The sequence below is a fragment of the Helianthus annuus genome, chromosome 2 (genome assembly GCF_002127325.2).
Source record: "Helianthus annuus cultivar XRQ/B chromosome 2, HanXRQr2.0-SUNRISE, whole genome shotgun sequence".
In the NCBI taxonomy this organism is placed as follows: domain Eukaryota; kingdom Viridiplantae; phylum Streptophyta; class Magnoliopsida; order Asterales; family Asteraceae; genus Helianthus; species Helianthus annuus.
The window spans coordinates 99,400,803-99,420,462 of NC_035434.2; the positions used below are offsets into that span (position 1 = coordinate 99,400,803).

At 36.7% G+C, this 19,660-nt stretch overlaps 2 protein-coding genes across 2 annotated transcripts; one reads left to right on the plus strand and one right to left on the minus strand.

Moving 5' to 3' along the window:
* Positions 1-9,268: 9,268 nt before the first annotated feature.
* Positions 9,269-10,572, minus strand: LOC110890280. Its single transcript, XM_022137883.1, has 2 exons — positions 10,569-10,572; positions 9,269-9,969 (listed from the first exon to the last, which is right to left on the minus strand). The coding sequence occupies exons 1-2, from the start codon at positions 10,570-10,572 to the stop codon at positions 9,269-9,271; spliced, it is 705 nt and encodes a 234-aa protein (XP_021993575.1).
* On the plus strand, positions 10,284-12,155 carry LOC110915810. Its single transcript, XM_022160563.2, has one exon. The coding sequence runs from the start codon at positions 10,841-10,843 to the stop codon at positions 11,999-12,001; it is 1,161 nt and encodes a 386-aa protein (XP_022016255.1). The 5' UTR covers positions 10,284-10,840; the 3' UTR covers positions 12,002-12,155.
* Positions 12,156-19,660: the final 7,505 nt, after the last annotated feature.

Consider the following 19,660-nt stretch of genomic DNA (forward strand, 5'->3'; position numbering starts at 1 on the left):
AAAATCAGATCATTTTGACCGTAGATTCGTTGAAATTTTGAAGAAAAAGTGTAGAAAATGAGTAGAAATCAGATTTATCCTTGAAAACAAGCTGAAATGGTAAGAACTCATCCTCTTGAGCTCTGATACCACTTGTAGGATCGGTGAATCGATCTAAACGAGACAATCAGAAGAGTTCTAGACCAAATCAGAGGCAGAATCCATTGATTTGATCTTCATTGCAGCTTGATATACACTTAGAAGTAGATTAAATGTCGTTTGAATTGATTTCACAATGATTTATAGGCTTGGCGACACTTCGGTAGAGCTTCGCTACTGGAATCAGAAGTTCTACAAATGAAATCCAAGAATCACATATATATAGGCAAGCCAGGTCACACGAACCAGCACATGTCTCGTTTGCACGAACTGGTCAGTTCGTACGAACTGGCCACTTCGTGTGAACCTGCTGGTTCAGACCTGTTTCCCGTTTCTTTGGAACTGCGTGTCTTGGTCTATCTATTCTATTACATGACTCGATACAAGACGAAGTCAACAGACATATACACCAACACGCGAGGAGCACAATTCGACAGAGAGTTTATTTTTGAAACCATCATTTTTCCAACAATTCTTACTTTTACGAAAACAACCACAACTTGCTCGTTATTGATCCGTTTTAAGTCACGTTTCTTTCTACGTGATCGTAATTCGATCCTCTATAATATAGAATCAAAATCCAACGTTTGAATGAAAAATTTCGTAAATTTAAGCACTCGGCTTATAATAATTTCAAGTTATTTTGACCCGTTATGTTTTTAAACATCATTTTAGTCAAAATAACTATCCTTTCTACACTAACAATCACAAACTTGGATGTTTACAACTACTAAGGCTTAACCATGAGGTTTATACGTCCATTATTTTTGGTTGATCTATTCGACTACAATTTAACCGAATATTATTAACACGAGTTCCCTATACGGAATTGTGCTTATTTAGTCATACTCAATACTTGAATTTTGTATTGTATTATGCATATCCGATTCTCGGCTAACGCTTATAATGAATAATAGTTAATTATCCGGGCATCATACCGAAATCTTTAATTGTGTAACCTTCCCGATTTACATCTAGACATCGATTTAACCCATTTAGCTTTCTTATCGACATCCATCGCTTTATATCACCAAAGTTTTATTACTTTGGTTATTTTGACCCGTTTGGTTTGTTAGCGAAATCCATCGCTTTGTACAACCGAACATGTATAATTCGAGTCATTTTGACCCATTTGAACATTATAATGGAATCCACCACTTTTACCTTTGTACTTATCGCTATTCTCTAGTTATTTTGTTCGGTTAATACATACGGAAATCCTCCCTTTTAGTATCAACCCAATTTCATAACAATTCAATTATCATTCAAAGTAAATAAACATAAGATACTAGCGAAAATTTACGAAGCGTGTAGCCACGTACCTTCAAAGCTTTTCCTTTAAACGATTATCCGTTCCGCCTTGATTACTTGATGATCCACCCAACTTGCCTATAGAATTCACTTCGAACATATCACTTAGAACTCATAATTCAATATTCGACACACAATGCTTCTAGCTTAATCAACTAAGCGATTCTTTCATATTTCTCACTTATTTCAAGTTCATTTAAGCATTTTGTCGAACATCTTGTGGGCGAAATTAATATACTAATACTAACAAGTTCATGATAAATATTTTTAACCATGTTAATTCATCATATTATAAATTAGATGTCTCATATACACAAAGAACATATAGAATTGTGTACTAACCATCAAATAACATCAATTTATCACTATCATCCAGGTGGTCATCCTTTTACTCAAAAACCCATATACTACATATATGATGAATCTTCAATTCAATAAGTTAAGACACAAAATCACTAAATTCTTATCTAGGACTTGTTCCTAGACTTGTAATCACATCAATTATGCCATAACATCAAACTTTCTTTCAAGAATTCTCATAACTAATCAAAACATCATCAAAGATCAGAACTAAGCATACCTTGTGATTCCCTATGTATAGTAATCACTTAATTGACTTGGAATTGATCTTTAATCAACTTCCTTCTTTGATTGTTGAGAGAATTTGATGATTAGGGTTTAAGAAAAATGGGTTCTCTGTTTCCCGTGGTTTTAGTCTACAGAACACACACATACATAAGTGTGTGTTTTGTATTTATCACCTGTTTTAAAACAATTAGTTCCAAGTATGTCGCAATTAGTCCTTCTAGTTTTAAGATATATAAAATGGTTAAAATCCCTTGATTACCCATCTTTCTATAACAAAATTTTAACTAGGTTAATTATTCCTAGTTTTATTTTTCACTATTTTATTATTAATATTATTATTATACATGTATACACACATATATAATTTAATATTTTTGGGGTGTTACAAGTCTACCCCCTTAAAGAGGATTTCATCCTCGAAATCGTAATACGTACCAAATAAGGAAGGGTATAAGCGTTTCGTCTCTTCTTCGGACTCCCAAGTGGTGTCTGATCCCTTCCTATGTTCCCATTTCACTTTTACTTGATCGATTTCTTTATTCCTTAAGCTTTTCACCTTTCGATCAAGAATTGCGATAGGTTTTACGACATAGTTCAGTTTATCATCAACTTCGATGTCGTCTTAGCTTATATAAGCCATTTCATCTGCTAAGCACTTTCGAAGATGTGAAACATGAAAAGTGATGTGTATACTACTCAATTCTTCTGGTAGTTCGAGTCGGTAAGCTACTTTACCCACACGTTCAATGATTTTGAATGGCCCAATAAACCTTGGGCTCAATTTCCCCCTCTTTTGGAATCGGATGACCCCCTTCCACGGGTATACTTTGAGCATAACCATATAACCAACCTGAAACTCGATTGTCCTTCGTCTCTTATCAACGTAAGACTTTTGTCTGTCTTGGGCAGCTTTCAAATGAGCTCGGACCACTTCAATTTTCTCATTAGTGGTCCTAACTACATCTTTGTGGACGAATTCTCGTGGACCCACTTCACCCCAACACATCGGGGTTCGACATTTTTTGCCGTAAAGCATTTCATACGGAGCCACTCCAATACTGGAATGATAGCTGTTGTTATATGAAAATTCAACTAGTGGTAGATAGACATCCCAGCTACCACCAAAATCAATAATACATGCTCGTAGCATGTCTTCGAGCGTTTGAATTGTTCTTTCGCTCTGCCCATCGGTCTGGGGATGGTATGCAGTACTAATAAACAACTTAGTAGCCATCTGCTATTGAAAATCACACCAAAAGTTTGAAGTAAACCGTGTATCTCTATCCGACACGATGGACACCGGCACTCCATGTCGAGATACGATTTCATTCGTATATACTTCTGACATTTTCTCAGACGTGTATGTCTCGCGAATCGGAATAAAATGGGCACTTTTTGTCAATCTATCAACTACTACCCAAATGGCGTCGAATCCATGTGTTGTTCTTGGTAGTTTAGTTAATAGATCCATAGTGGTATGCTCTCATTTCCACACCGGAATGTCTAACAGCTGAAGTTTACCTTAAGGCTTATGGTGTTCTGCTTTTACTTGTAAACAAGTTAATCATTTTTCGACATACTTAGTTATGTCTCAATTCATTCCGGGCCACCAGTAATTTTGTTTCAAGTCTTGGTGCATTTTAGTAGCTCCCGGATGAATAGAATAACGCGACTTGTGAGCTTCATCAAGAGGAAGCGTCTTAACATTACATGTGTTTGGAACCCATATTTGACTGAATCGGGTTTTCAAACCATTATTACTATTATCCAAGTCTTTGAGCTGGCCTACAATTCTTTCCTTTTTCAAATTCTCTTCTTTTGCAGCTTCAATTTGTGCCTTTCTGATTCGTTCGAGTAAGCCTGAGGTCACTACTAGTTGCATCGACTGCACCCGAATGGGTGAATATTCTTCTTTTCGGCTTAACGCATCTGCCACTATGTTGGCTTTTCTGGGATGATAGTGGATTTCACAGTCGTAATCCTTCACCATCTCTAGCCAACGTCTTTGTCTCATATTCAACTCCTTTTGATCAAAGAAGTATTTGAGACTTTTATGGTCAGTGAAAATAGTACATTTCACACCATACAGGTAATGCCTCCAAATCTTTAAGGCAAAAACCACTGCCGCTAACTCAAGGTCATGTGTTGGATACTTCTTTTCGTGGACCTTTAATTGTTTTGAAGCATACATGATCACTTTTCCTTTTTGCATAAGTACACACCCGAGACCAAGCTGGGATGCGTCAGAATATACGACCATGTCGTCAGTTCCATATGGTAAAGTTAATACTAGTGCACTAGTCAACTTTTCTTTGAGTATTCGAAAGGCATCTTCTTGTGCACTCCCCCATACAAACTTCTCATCCTTGTGGGTTAACTTAGTTAATGGCGTTGTGATTGTGGAGAAGTCTTGTATAATTTCCGGTAGTAACCCGTAAGACCTAGGAAACTCCTAATCTCTAATGGATTCTTCGGAGGTTTCAATTAGATACAACTTCTATTTTGGACGGGTCCACCGATACCCCGTCAGCACTTATAACATGCCCCAGAAATTGCACCTCGTGTAGCCAAAAGGCACACTTCGAAAACTTCACGTAAAGTCTTTCACGCCTAAGCGTTTCTAGTACTTCACGCAAATGACCCTCGTGATCGTTTCGCTTTTTGAAGATATTAGAATATCGTCGATGAATACTGTTTTGGTCAAAAATTACCGAAGCAATTAAGTGATCAAATTAGGTTGTGAGGTAGTGTGCTTGTAATGCTTGTGAAAAATATGTTGGTTTATTCGTTTATAAAAACAGTTTCAGGATATAGCCTCAGGATGCGAAACTATACCAACAATCAAACAATGAGCTGAAAAAGTAAAAGTGGACACAGGATGTACGAGGAAAGTTCTTGATCAATCTAGATCTCCGACATAAAACCTCGGGAGCTGACAATCGTCGGCTGCCTTGTTCTTCTTATTGCTTGAATATTCAGGATACAATGCAGGATATAGCTTAGATCGCCACTAAGTGTTATAAAGATTGCTAGTGTGGAGTGTTAGTGCGTAAATGTAAGAAAACATTATACGAGTTCGAGAGCTGTTGTGTAGTGTGTGACCTAGTGATCTGGCTATCCATTTATATAGTTACAAATAATAAACAAACTCTCCTAAAATCTTGGGGTCCTCTGGAGTATTCCTTTTGGAACGTTGGAAAACAAGTGTTCCGGCTTCAACGTCCACTTCTCAACCGAATGGAGCGAGTCTTCAGAAGAATGAGTCCTTGTTAACGTTATGATCCTGCAAGCGAATTGTTAGAAACTACCAGGATATTGCATCAGGATGTTACCAATATCCTGGTCAGGTATCCTGATTGTAAACAACTAATATATATTCAAGATATAATTCAGGATATAGACTCAGAATTCCACCCATAACAATTGTCCCCAAAAAATGTTATCGTTGAGGATCCTGAGTCCTAACGGTAATATTTTTTACGTTTACCGAGGAAATTAAGAGATAAGACCTCTGGTGATTCAGCCCGTACATTCTTACCGCAGAATCTTCTCCAGTATCTGGAGAAGGAATGGTGCACCTTTGACAGCGCTTATCTGTCAGCCCTTCAAACCCCCGGTATCTTCCCGGAGGGGACGATTTTTGGACCTTATGATCGGGAGCTCCGATCAGATATGTTGTCCACCGAATGGCTATGTTTTAACACTTTCCCATTCATAATAGGTCTTCGATTCCCTTTTTCTGATTTCATCACCAATTTTTTCCGCATCACCGGCCTCAGCTTTAGTCAAACCATACCGATGCTCTGGCTAGTGTTGGTTGTTCTTGATCGGATCAAGAATGTTCACATTCCAGAGCTCTCTGTTAGCGACCTTCCAACAGCATACCTGCTTAGATCCCACGGGTCTAGCAGGTTCCTATTCTACTCTACCACCCCTGACCCTTTGATTCCCCGGGCCACCAGGACTGAGGAGGAATGGAAGTCCAAGTTCTTTTCTGTAAAAAGGAGTTCAATCCCTGGTGGAGCGGATTATCTGGTGAAGTGGTTAACAATGGGTAGGATCATGGTTGTAAAAATCCTGACTAGGTGCTGATTAATCCCCGATTAATCGCTAGTCCCCACCCCGCCGCCCGACTAGCGACTACTACAACACTGGGTAGGATGTAGGGTTTTAGGATGATCGTCTGAAATATCCTATCCTTTATCCTGAACTGACATTTTCTTTATGTTTTATGTAGTGGATTTCAGAAAATTAGCACCTCCCCTCGCTGATTCAGAGAAAAGGATCAAAGCCATCTACCAGCTTCCGGACCCCGAAAGGAGTTTCGTTCTGTTCTCGGCATCTCCAAGCCAACACTCAAGTTCAAACATGTCTGGTAAGGATCCTGTCTAACATCCTGTACATATTATGTCATTCAAGATTTTATATAACAAGGTTTTAAGACTACTCCCTATATAAAGACACCAGCAAGATGCCAATCCTCCTGGACCTTGATGAGCTAGAAAACTATCCCACTCCTATTCAGGTCAAGAAGGACTTTTCTATTCGGACGACGATCGGACAACCGGCTCCAACGCAGAGACAGCTCTAGACATTGCTGATCTGGATTTTGGGCGAGCTGGGAAGAATGCGTTGGAGATAGTCTTACTCCCTTGCATTTTTATTTCCTAAAATCTTTGACCTTGTTAACAAGATGATTATATGATTCATTGGTTAATGTTTTGGGTTATAATCTTAAGGTCATGAGTTCAAACCCCATGATTAACTTTTATTTTTAGTTAATGATTTTAAAATGATTTATTTTTCGAAAACAATATTAACGTTTTATAAAGTGAGGTTACTTATGCCTAAAAATATCACTAATTTGAATCACATATTTACATATACACGAGTGTATAAACATATTTCATTAACTACACTACTTTTGGTTTGTTTATTTTATAACAATTATCATCGTATTGTGGATTCTTGATATAAAATTGATTAGTATATATTATAATAAGTGGGCCTAGTTTTTTGTTTCGCCTAAGGCCTAATTATTTTTAATCATTCTTGGAGACTACATATCATTGTATACAAGTTAGAGATGTAAAAGTTTTATAACACTTTTTTAATTAAAAGTAAAATTTCAATAGTGTGATTTTAAATAAAAATGAGTTAATTGCCAAAATCATCTCTGAGGTTTGGGCACGTTTGCCATTTTCGTCCAAAATGAACTTTTTGTACCATTTTGCCCCCCCCCCCCCACGTTTGTAACTTGTTGCCATTTTCATCCAAATTCCTAACCAAGTTACTTTATACCGTCTGATGGGGTCTGTTTGAAATTTCTCAATTATAAAGGGGTAACTTGTAATTATCTCTTCTAGATATTATATCAGTCTTTTATAAGCAAATATCAATTATAATAGCATAAAACCCTAGTTTCAACTAACACAATTAACACAACAACGAATCGGTGAAGAATCAACAGTATTGGAACAAGATTGCTGATAAGCCAGCAATCGGACAGGAGCAGTATCGATTGGACTATTTCAGTTCAGAATTAGTCATAGAAGGAACCAGCGGACGTGAAGGCTCTCTGGCGGCGTAACTCCGATCAAGCAAATTGTTGTCGATTAAAGATTCGGCGAACACAGAGGGTCTCCAATCGATTCAGTAACAACAATTAGCAGCTGCAACATCAGGTAAACGACGGAACCATGCTATAATCAGCTTCAATATTTGATTAGCAGCTGTGCGTGTTTCTCTTCTGGGGAAGAAGTAGTTTTTACTAAAAAAGTTGAAATTGCTTTATTTGTTGTCATCGTACAGTACCACTTTCTGGTAACTTGTTTTTGACCATTAACAAAAAATCTTGTTCAAAACTTGCTTTTAAGATTGCTGATTCTTCACCGATTCGTTGTTGTGTTAATTGTATTAGTTGAAACTTGGGTTTTATGCTATTATAATTGATATCTGCTTATAAAAGACTGATATAATATCTTGAAAGATAATTACAAGTTACCCTCTTTTAATTGAGAAATTTCAAAAATACCCCATCAGACGGTATAAAGTAACTTAGTTAGGCATTTGGATGAAAATGGCAACAAGTTACAAACGTGTGGGGCAAAATGGTACAAAAAGTTTATTTTAGACGAAAATGGCAAATGTGCCCAAACCACAGGACGATTTTGGCAATTAACTCAAAAAAAAAAAAATTTATCAGCAAATTTCCACTTTTAATCCACACCAAATATTTACAGTCGGATGTTACCATTGAGGTTTTAGCAACATAGCCAACACCTTTGATATTCACTCAATGTTACAAGAAGAAAACATTACATTTATAAATCGAAATTGAAATTCACCCAATTCTCCCTGGCCAAAGATTGTAGCTCCCCAAAAATTTCATCATCTGAAGTTCTCTTTCCGACGAAAATGACTTCGTTTCGAGCTTTTCAAATCACTCAACATGTAATTACCACAATTAATTGTACCATCTGTTTTTCATAGTTTATGTGAGTAGTATAAGTGGTTTAAAAAATAAAAATTACACTAGACTATGATTCTAACTTAGTATAACAGTAGATATTTAATTTCACCCAATTCTCCTAGGTCAAAGATTGTAGTTCCTAAAAATTCCATCATCTGAACTTCTCTTCCCAACTTTCCAAATCACCCAACATGATTACCACAATTACCATCCGTTTTTCATAGTTTATGTGAGTAGTATAATTGGTTTAAAAAATAAAAATTACACTAGACTATGATTCTAATTTAGTATAACACTAATGAAGTAGTGTGTCATCCAAGAAAATGTAAAGCCCCAAAGAAAATGTCTCTCTCTCATTTCTAAGACTACATGGTATGGTGATGGACCATCCTTGGAGGATGATCCGTCACGTAGGCGCCACGTCACATTCCTCTCTAAGATGGTCCATCCTCCAAAACTATAAGGCATGGTAGGATGATCCTAGTCATAGTCCTTCACCACTTTTTATGTTTTTTTTTTTATTTTTTTAGTATTTTATTTTTTTTATCATTTGACAAATATACTAATAAAATATTTTCATTAATATTAAACCCACATTACATAGATATTAAAAAAAAACATAAACATAAAAAAAAAGACTTAATAAAAATAAACATAAAGTTAAATAATTTGATGCTTTTTCATGATGTCGTGTTGTAGTTTTTTCAACATCGAACGTTTCGGCTCGGGTTCGTCCTCGACATTCATCGTCATTATTTCTCATTCCTTAAGCCGAATTTTTTCATCGGAGATTCGGATTTTCTCATTCGACAATCGGACTTTCTCTTTTAACTTTTCGTCCGATGCACGACTTTTTTCTTCGACGGCCCGCTCCTTCGCCTTCGTCTTTTGGGCCGAGATGTCGTTGTACACTTTTAGGTGTTCCATAAACTCAACCATGTTCGGGTCCACCGTTTCCTTTCCTTTTCCCTTGGCCCGCTCCTTTTTTGTTTTGTCTCGGCCCGGTGGACGCTCGGGCTCACGTACGTTATACTCGTCTTCGTCATAGTCGGCGTCATCATTTAAGTTAATGTGACACCTCGCGTCCGATCCACCGGCGCTTAAACTACCCGTTTCCGAAGTTTTTTGGCGTTTCGCCATCGCCACCTCGTTAGGAATGGGCGCCCATTTTGGGTCGTTTTTTAGAACCATCCACGCGCGAACGTGAGGAAAGTTGGAACCATGATTATTTTGCTTATACTTTTCCAATGCCATTTTGAACACATCTTCGTCGTTCCACCCGCTACGACGGTCACTTGTATATAATTTGTTATACTCCTCGCAAAACCGATTAACGCTCGAGTTCAATTTTCGCCACTTCGAGGAAACCGAGTCGATATCTCTATACGGGCCTTGGTCCATCATGGCGAGAAACTTGGTCAATACCTTGGACCAAAACCCGTCACCCGGTTGGTTATTACCTATAAAAAAAACAAACAAATAAAATTAAAACAAAACTTAAAAACTAACTGTTAAACCTAATTAATAAAAAAAAACTTAAAACAAACAAATAAAACAAAACAAACCTTAAAACAAACAAAATAATAAAAAAAAACTTACTGTTAAGAAAAAAAAGATAAAAAATTTAAAACTGTTAAACCTAATTAAAAACTAAACTTAAAAACTAATAAATTTAAACCAAAAATATTTCTTTTACACTTTTCAACACACCTCAAAATACGCGGTCCACAACCTCTCTCACTCCACCGTATAAAAACCCCTCACCCACTTGGGTTTCAAACCCTCTCTTCATCCCAATTCAACTTTTCTCCCAAATAAACACCTTCTTCCCCCCCTTCCATCAAACCCATTTCACACTCTTAAAAAAATCCCCTATTTTTCGTCAAACCCATTTCACAATCTTGAAAAAAACATCAAATTTCATCAAACCCATCTCATAATCTTGAAAAAAAAAATCTAAAATTTCTTCAAACCCATTTCACATTCTTAAAAAAAAACTAAATTTCATCGCTCCCATTTCACAATCTTGAAAAAAAAAAAAACCAAAATTTCATCAAACCCATTTTTTTAAAGGCGAACTTCATTAACCTCAAACCGAGGCGCACAAACACCCTTGAAAAACATCCCAAATTTCATCAAACCCATCTCTCACAAAAAAAAAATCTCAAATTCCATCAAACCCATCTCTCACAATCTTGAAAAAAATCCCAAATTTCATCAAAATCTTGAAAAAGACCTTAACTTTCTACAATTCCGACCTCACTTGTGTCACTCCCATCAACTTCCCACTGCAAAAAGCTTCAATCTTTCTTCAGTTAATGTGACAACAAAATGCGAACAGATTATCACGGCTCATCATCTCCAAACTTCACAAATTTCGGGCGTTCAATTCTGAGCATGAAGCGTGATCCAGTTGTCCACTCAATCGACCCAGAAACCCCTAATCAATCAACCGAAGTGGACGCTTTTCAACGGCAGGTAACTCAAAGATTTCATGATCTATCTGCGGTTGATTCACATGAACTGTTATCTGTTAGTTGGATATCAAAGTTGCTAGATGTTTTCCTATGTTGTCAAGAGGAGTTTAAAGCTATATTGTTTAATAACAAGTCTGCCAAACAACCGTTGGATAAATTAGTTTCTGATTATTATGAAAGGAGTGTGAAAGGTTTGGATGTTTGTAATGCCATTAGAGATGGGATTGAGCAGATTAGACAATGGCAAAAGCAGTTGGAGATTGTGTTGTGTGCTTTGGATTATAAGAAGAGTCTTGGAGAGGGTCAAATTCGACGAGCGAAAAAGGGTTTGATCGATCTAGCGATTGGGATGCTAGATGAGAAAGATACGTCAACCGCGAATATTGCCCATAGGAACAGGTCGTTTGGGCGGTATCAGAAGGATTCGCAGAGAGTTAACTCTTTGAAGAATTTTAGATCCTTGTCTTGGAGTGTTTCGAGGTCCTGGTCGGCCTCGAAACAGCTCCAAGCAATTGGGAATAACTTTTTCCCGCCAAAAGCGAATGAAATCGCGGCTACTAACGGGCTTGCATTGGTTGTTTACACGATGAGTTGTGTGTTCTTGTTTGTGATGTGGGCTTTGGTGGCTGCGATCCCTTGTCAGGATCGCGGGTTGCAATCTCATTTCAATATCCCTAAAACGTTCGTGTGGGGAGCGCCGATTTTGTCTCTGCACGAGCGGGTTTTGGATGAGGCGAAGAAGAGGGAAAGGAGGAACAGTTGTGGGCTGTTAAAGGAGATTTTCGCGATTGAAAAAGCTGCAAACTTTATGAATGAATTGATTGATTCGATTCAGTTTCCGATTGGGGTAGACAAGGAAGAAGAAGTTAGGAAACGAGCAAATGAATTGAGGGTTGTTCATGGAAGTTTAAAGATTGGTTTGGATCCGTTGGAGAAACAAGTTCGAGAAGTGTTTCATCGGATCGTGAAGAGTCGAACCGAAGGACTTGATTTGATTGCAAGAGGACATGAATGATCAGTGGTTTGAGGGTTTCAATCCATTTGTATTTTGTTTTTGTTGCAAGAATGCATGATCTTGAAAGAATTGTGCGGATGTAAATGTTAATGCCACTATATATTAGGCACATTTTTCTGGCAATTTTATACAAATGATGAATTGTGCTTGAAAATTTTCTTCTCATAATTCATATTTTTCTAGATTAAAGGTTAAAAGGTTATTAGATTAGTTCTTATTATTATGTATATACATTGGCGAATTCGATTTTAACCATTAAATATTTATAAACCATTTTATTATTCGTAATACATAAATTAATTAGTGAATATATTAAGTTAAAAAGTTAATTACTGTTTTCGTCCCTGTGGTTTGTCAAAAATCACGATTTCAGTCCATTAGTTTAAAAATTGCGATTTCAGTCCCTGTGGTTTCACTTTCGTAACCATTTTAGTCCACCTCGTAACCATTTCAGTCCGTGTACTTACAAAATAAATGGATTGAAATGATTACGAAAGTGAAACCACAGGGACTGAAATAGTTATGAAAGTAAAACCACAGGGACTGAAATCACAATTTTTAAACTAATGGACTGAAATAGTGATTTTTTATAATCCACAGGGACGACAACAGTAATTAACTCTTAATTAAAAGTAGTAAATTTTTAGTAAAGAATGTAAGATATTCATAACTAAATTGATGGTTACTAAGCATAAATTAGAGAGAAAATGCAGTGAAGGTTATGTAACTAGAAGTCTTGGGTGGGTTGAAGTTGACAAAAGAAAATGTTTTGTTTCTTGTTTGAATAAAGAATTGGAGAGAAGTTGAAACATCCCCATCTTCGCTTGTTGAATGTTGACAGGAAGCATTCTCTACTCATTGCTCACCCATTTTGACCAATTCAATTCAACTTTATAAAGCTGACTTTGACTATATACATCCATAAATTTAGGGGTAAAAATCCATTGGGGACCAAGGGTGTCGATCTCCATCAATTTAATTTTGGTGGTCTCGTTTTAGTGTTACCATCTTGTTCAGTTAGTCTTGGTTTGCAAAATTTGGTGTTGGTTGATGTTAAAGCATTCTCATTCCCTCCAAATTTTATTTATCTTTTAAAAATTTCCACTCACAAATACTTATTTTTTTCTGGGTATTATACATTATATTATACATTATACACTCATAATATTATACATTGATTGATGAATAGTAAGCCTTTGAATATAAATGGTCATTTAGTTTTTTTAGTTTTCTATGAAACTTTCTCTATTAAAGAGACTACAAAATGTCTCCAATGTGAATGTTCTTATATACAACATCACGCTAGTTTTTCGGATTAATTACTATTCAATTGTTGCTGTATTAAAATCCATCCTCTAAATTAGAAATTTTTGGATTATAATTAGGTAATTAATCTTTTCTATAATCAAAATCTACACACCCTATAGGCTAAAGGGTATGGGGTCATGATTGAGATATGATTCACCACTTAGGAACATGAATTGAAGGCTACACCACCCCTTGTTTGATCCATCATGGTTTGTATGGATTAAACCATGGCAACAATGGTCCTTATTTTCATTTTTCAAGAAATCATTTATTTTTTCTTTAGACAAAGATAAATTAAAATAAATAAGGGGCTAGTGGTTTTGGATGATGGATTAGAGGTGAGTTACATGACACTGACGTGGAGGGTCATGATGGTCACGAGAGTCATGACCACTATAGATGGCTTAACATAGACACAATTTTAAGTACATATCTATATACACGTTTGTAGGTATTGAACTAACTATGGTATATAAGTTAATTATACAAGTACTTACTTTTATTATTTTTTATCCAAAATCTCAATTCGGGTCAGTTTATTTCATTCATATTTGTCAAGTTACATCAAAACAGAAGGTAGACTGGTAACAAGCTGTGCCACCACTTCTTTCAGAATTGCAAACCCTAATCTACCAAAGACAAAACCTTGCCTTACTTTCAGAATTACTAACCCTAATCTACCAAAGACAAAACATTGCCTCTTAAGGCTGAGCAATTGCTGTGGATGACCCATTGGATCCTGGTCAGGAATTGGATAGCTTCTAGAGCTAGGGAGCCAAATGTGTCAAAGGCAAAAGGGACAAAAACATGTTGGTTCTCTCCACAAGCTTTAGCATGTTTATCAACTTTCTTCGATTCTGCCTTTCTTGCTGCTTGTGCAGCTACAAACCCGTTTTCTCTTAAACCAACCAGAGGGGAAACCCCCGTGAGGTCCACACAAGCATGTTTCCCCTAGCCCAACTAAAGACGAGCAGATCTGCTTGTTGCAGAGTAGATCTCCCTTCCATATGGTCCGGAAGGAAATTCACTGGAGCCTTTTTCTTAGCCGAAATCTCAGCTCTTCTTAGGATGTCCCACAAAATATCTCGCACCCAGTCATGCTGATATTTGAACCCAAGGAGCTCTTTACAATGCACTGCGTGCTCTCCGTATTTATCCATACAAGTTTTACGACATATCGGGGAGGTTTCATCTTTTGGGTACATAGGGATCATCAGCTGGTATTTAAGAATGGCCTAGTATTCTACTGCTGACATACATTGTCCCAGCCCCTCAATTGGGATAACGGTCGAAAACTCCTGAGCATGGGGACCCTTCATGCACTCCCACATCGCCTTCTGGCGAGATGACAAATCAAAAATTTCTCCCAGGCTTTGAGCGATTTTGCTAAACAGAGCATTCGCCAAAGTTTTTTGTGGCTTCGAGTGGGCGGTGTCCTTGTTAGAGAAACCGCCGATATTAAAGTCTGTGAGAGAGACATTTAAGCGTTCGAGCGCCTGCAGATAGTACCGGTCGAGTCCGACAACCCCACTGTTTCGAAGGATATGATCCTGTAGTTCCCAAGATTGAGTTTTGGACGCCACAAAATTATAAACCCCAACATCTCGAGCTGAGAGTAGGCCCAAACCACCTATACACATTGGCAGAGATGCCAGACGCCGTTGGAGGTCTTCAAAGAAGGGGCCACCACCCACGACTGCGTCTTCTATTATCGGAGGCCATCATCAAACCGGAATGCCGCATCCACCATCAAATGGGACTGACAAGTCCGTAACCCAAAAAGTAACTTAACAACCCCCATGCAAGATCTTAGCAGAAGGAGTTCACATTGAGAGTCCCTAAGGAAGGGCAAGAGTTTTATAAGGTCAATCGTCCCGCCATCCTGTCATAAAGCTATTTTTACTTCAATTTTTTATATGATACAAACTTGAATAAAATTTCTCTTAAATTTTACAACCACGTTGATTTAACATATATTTGTCACAAAGCTATTTTTTACTTCATTTTTTTATATGATACAAACTTGAATAGACTTTGTCATAAAGCTATTTTTAACAACATAAAATCACATGAAATAGATAAAAACACAAGTGAATTTTTAGACATATTTTTTCGTACAAATTTAAGATGATTTTACGATAGTATTAACCTTATTAATTCATTAAAAATAATGTGATGAGTCATATCTAATATAAATTGGTATATTAAGTGATCAACACGTAATATATTAACATAAAACTTTATTAATAGCAAGAAACGTCATAATCAAGTTATTATATAGCAACTGTCATATTTAAATTGCAAACGCTAAACATATTACTTTAGCCTCAAAATAAATAGAAATATATATAAATTTGCTAAACATGTCAAATATCATTTAAAATAATATAAATATTGATACAAGCTTTTTTTTTATTTTAACTGAAAGTAAATGACTATATAATCATTTTAATTATACCTGATTTGAAATTTAGGTATTTTTAAAATTAGATAAAAAGTCAGTTATGTATTTTGCGAAGCCATCCAAAATGAAGTCATTATTTGAAATAATATATATTTTTTTTTCAAAAGGGTATATAACATATGATTGAATACAGATTTTGGTTAAAAAAAAAGACTAGTTAGCTTTTGAGAAGTTATAAGTTCAAAAATGTTGAAACAAAACAAATAAAAAGAAAAATATTACTTTTTCAAGATCAAGGGTATGATTTTGTCAAAGTTTGACCAGTCATGTTGACCAAGATTCCAGACAGGAGTAGCTATTGCCAATGGTAACCCATGAACTCAATTATTATTTTTTCCAAGTATTTTAATACCATACATTCAATGAAAATGCATTTAGCTCTTGTCTTTTAATCCTCATTGGTATAAAGACAATTAGGCCTTGGACCATTGTTTGTTTGTTTATATACATATAACAAGATATAGAACTGCTGTCACCTCAATAAAGTTATGGTGTTAATTTTATAAAAGTTTAATTGAATGATTTATGTATGTGTAGAGATTGATAGACAGAGGGATGTGTAATGGCGAAGCTTAAGATTTCTGACCGGTGGTCGAAAACGTATATACCTAAAAAATTATAGAACTGGGGATCGAAAACATATATATCTAAGAAATTCTATACGAAAACTACATACCGGACACTACTGAGCAAAAAGTTCTTCGGTGGGTCGCGCTCCCCACAAAGTTGCGCCCCTGTGGGTGTGTGAATATTAACTCCCATTTTTTAATAGCAAAGTTTGCTCCTACTATATAATTTTAAATTAAACGTCCTTGTTAAGGTTTAAACCTAAAATATTCCCTTTAAGATGTATATGTCTTTACTAAGTGGGCTAGTGGTGTGTGTAAGGTGTGATATGTTTTTATTAATATTTTAAACCCATTTTACACGTTAATCAAGTTTTAAATTTATAAAACACGGCATTCTACTAACACTAAACACACACTTGGGCAAGTGCAACCAACGTGAGCGTAGTATAGCGTTGGTAAGATACCGAGGTCGTCCAAGGACACAAGAGCTTTTAGTACCGGTTTATCCTTAACGTCTAATAAATCTAAATTTTTTGAGAAAAGGTTAGAAACATGAAAGATTAAAAACTAAAAATGTAGAAATAAAAATAAAATAAAAACAGATAGACAAGATGAATCACTTGGATCCGATTCGCCTTTTAAGTACCCTTTGATGATTTTTGCACTTTCGGACTTTTTAAGAGATTATATTAGTTATAGTAGTAGGCCCCTTTTTTGAAGGTGACGTTACCCTCAACCCAGTAGTTTGAGTCAGCAAGGATACAATCCCAAAGGGTTGGAATATTGAAAGATAATTAATTAAGTTATTAATGCGAAAAGTGGTAGGCCCCTCTTTTGAAGGTGACGTTACCCTCGGGTAAGTGGTTTGAGTCAGCAGGGATACAATCCCAAGTAGCCGGTTTAATGTATTAATAGTAGTTTACATATGAGGGGATCAAGCCGTTCGAACCCCCGCCATCCAATACCAGTGGGTATTGAAGGAGGTCCTAGTAAGCTTGACCCAGGTCCTTGCAGGATCTATACACTGAACAAGGCAAGAACCTTACTAAACCATTCCCTTAACCCCCGACCAGGTAGCCAACATGCCTCTATATAGACCGTAGAGACATGAATGGTGTAAATCTTTTACTTTATATAGACAGTAAAGTAATGCCAAGACACCACAGACAAATGATAAAGAAAATTCACCTTCAATACAAGAAACTAGTTATTAAAGTCATTAATACAAAACCAAATAAAAAGTGCCGAAAGATTAAAAATCAAAAGTAATACATAAAAGACTTGTCTTCACCAAGTGATGTAAGAGGCTTAGCCAAACATGACATTTGATTGACAAGAACTCTTACTATCAATCTTGGATCCCGAGACTACTACACACTCTAAAGATGGATGATGGATGATGGATGGTGGTGGTGGGTGTTGGTGGTGGGTGCTGGTGGTGTAGTGGTGGTGGAGTAGTGGCAAAGTGGGAGAATAGTGGTTTGCCAAGGGATGTCTTTGAAGTGAGCCAAGCACCCCCTATGTATAGCCTACACAGAGCCCTGGCCACGACCTCGTGTCCAGTGGGCACGCCCCCGTGGCCAGCCTTTTCTCTTCCTTCATTAAATGCATTAGTCAGCAGAGGGCCCCACACGGCCCCGCTTTCAGCGGGCACGGCCCCGTGGGCAGAAGCGTATCTGTACTATCAAGATTTTGCAAGATTCTGCGTATCTTAGCGTTGACCACGCCCCGTGCTGAGCTGGGCACGCTCCCGTGGTGGGCGTAGAAGCTTCCACAACTTTGTCTTTTCTGCAGGCACCTGACCACGCTCCTATGTCCAGTGGACACGGCCCCGTGGTCAGTCTTCTGTTTTTTTGTTTTTGCTTTGGGGATGATGCCGAGGGGTCGGGCATGTCACATTTATTCATTTTCTTTGTATTTATGTTGGTTTTGGCTGTATATTTGTTCCTTTTGCTCGTTTAAGCTCATTTGGTCCTGTAAATTCAAAAGGAAGACAAAAACACACTTTTTCCAACATTAGTACTAAAAAAGGGTTAGTTTTATGCCTCATTTGATGTAATTTATATGTTACATTTTGCACACATCAAATACTCCCACACTTGAATCTAAAGCCACACCCAAATGGGATAGGTAGAAGAGAAGTTTTGGGCTTGTCTTGAGTGTCGGGAATCCAAGACCTTTATTGGGTTTTATTTTTATTCTATTTACAATCCTATTCGTTATGATTTATTTAGAACATTTCATAAGGAAAAGTACTTGTTTGGGCATAACATGCCTCTTTAAAATTCCATCTATATACAAATTCACATACCTCACGGGAGATCACTCAACACTCGGCCGAAGATGTATTTTTGTGAAACACTCGAGACCGGCATGGAACTTACTTCTACCATATGCTTGCCAAGCGATCAAACCTTCTCCTTTTAACTAAAAACCTTCGTAAATATCAAGAGGACTTCTGGAAGGGTTAGACTTGGGCTAAGGGTAGGTGGTTTTGGTTAAAGGTTAGTAAAATGGCGAAAAGCGTAAAAAGCGTCGGTTGTCGTGAACCCCTTTTTTGGCATTTATTCAAACTAAGCATATACAAACAAGATTTTTGAGGAACTTGTTTGGTTATTGCAAAATTCTCTCTTTTTTCACAAGATAACCGAGCTTTTTACTAAAACAAAAGGGGTTTGAAAAGAAAAAGGTTTTGGTGGGTAAAGGGTGTTTGTTTTGTGGGTTTTGAAATGAAAAGGTTTAGGCTCAAAGGGGTTAACAAGAGGGATTTTGGGTAGGTGATAAAAAAGATGAAAAATAATGGTTTTGAAAGGAAAATGGGTTAGTCCCAATGCCTCCATCATTTACTTACTTGGGTTCAAGTTTGTAAGGATCGGGAATGTATCGTCTTGGAAAGTTCTAGAGTCGTAAGAAACAAGCGGCTATTCACACAAGAAACTAAAAAATGAGCATTTAGTTTAAAGATATATGCATGTATGCTCAATAAAGGCTCAAAACTCACTTGTTGTGGGAATGAGTTTTTAATGTGATCAAGTATATATAATCAAATTTTAATTAGATTTGTCATGCCTTTTCATAATTTTCTTATTTGGGTTCTTTTTATCACGACGATATCGGTTGTAAATTTGTAAAAATATAACCTTTTTAGAACTTGTTATTCCCAAATTAAACCAAGACAAGTAAAAAAAAATGAAAATTTTTGAAAAAAAATTGAAAATTTTTGAAAAAAAATTTGGGGTGATTAGCGGTTTCAATAGAGTTTTGTGTAAGGCTTGTTATTAGGACTTGCAAAATTCAAGGTTTTAGCATCTCCCCCAC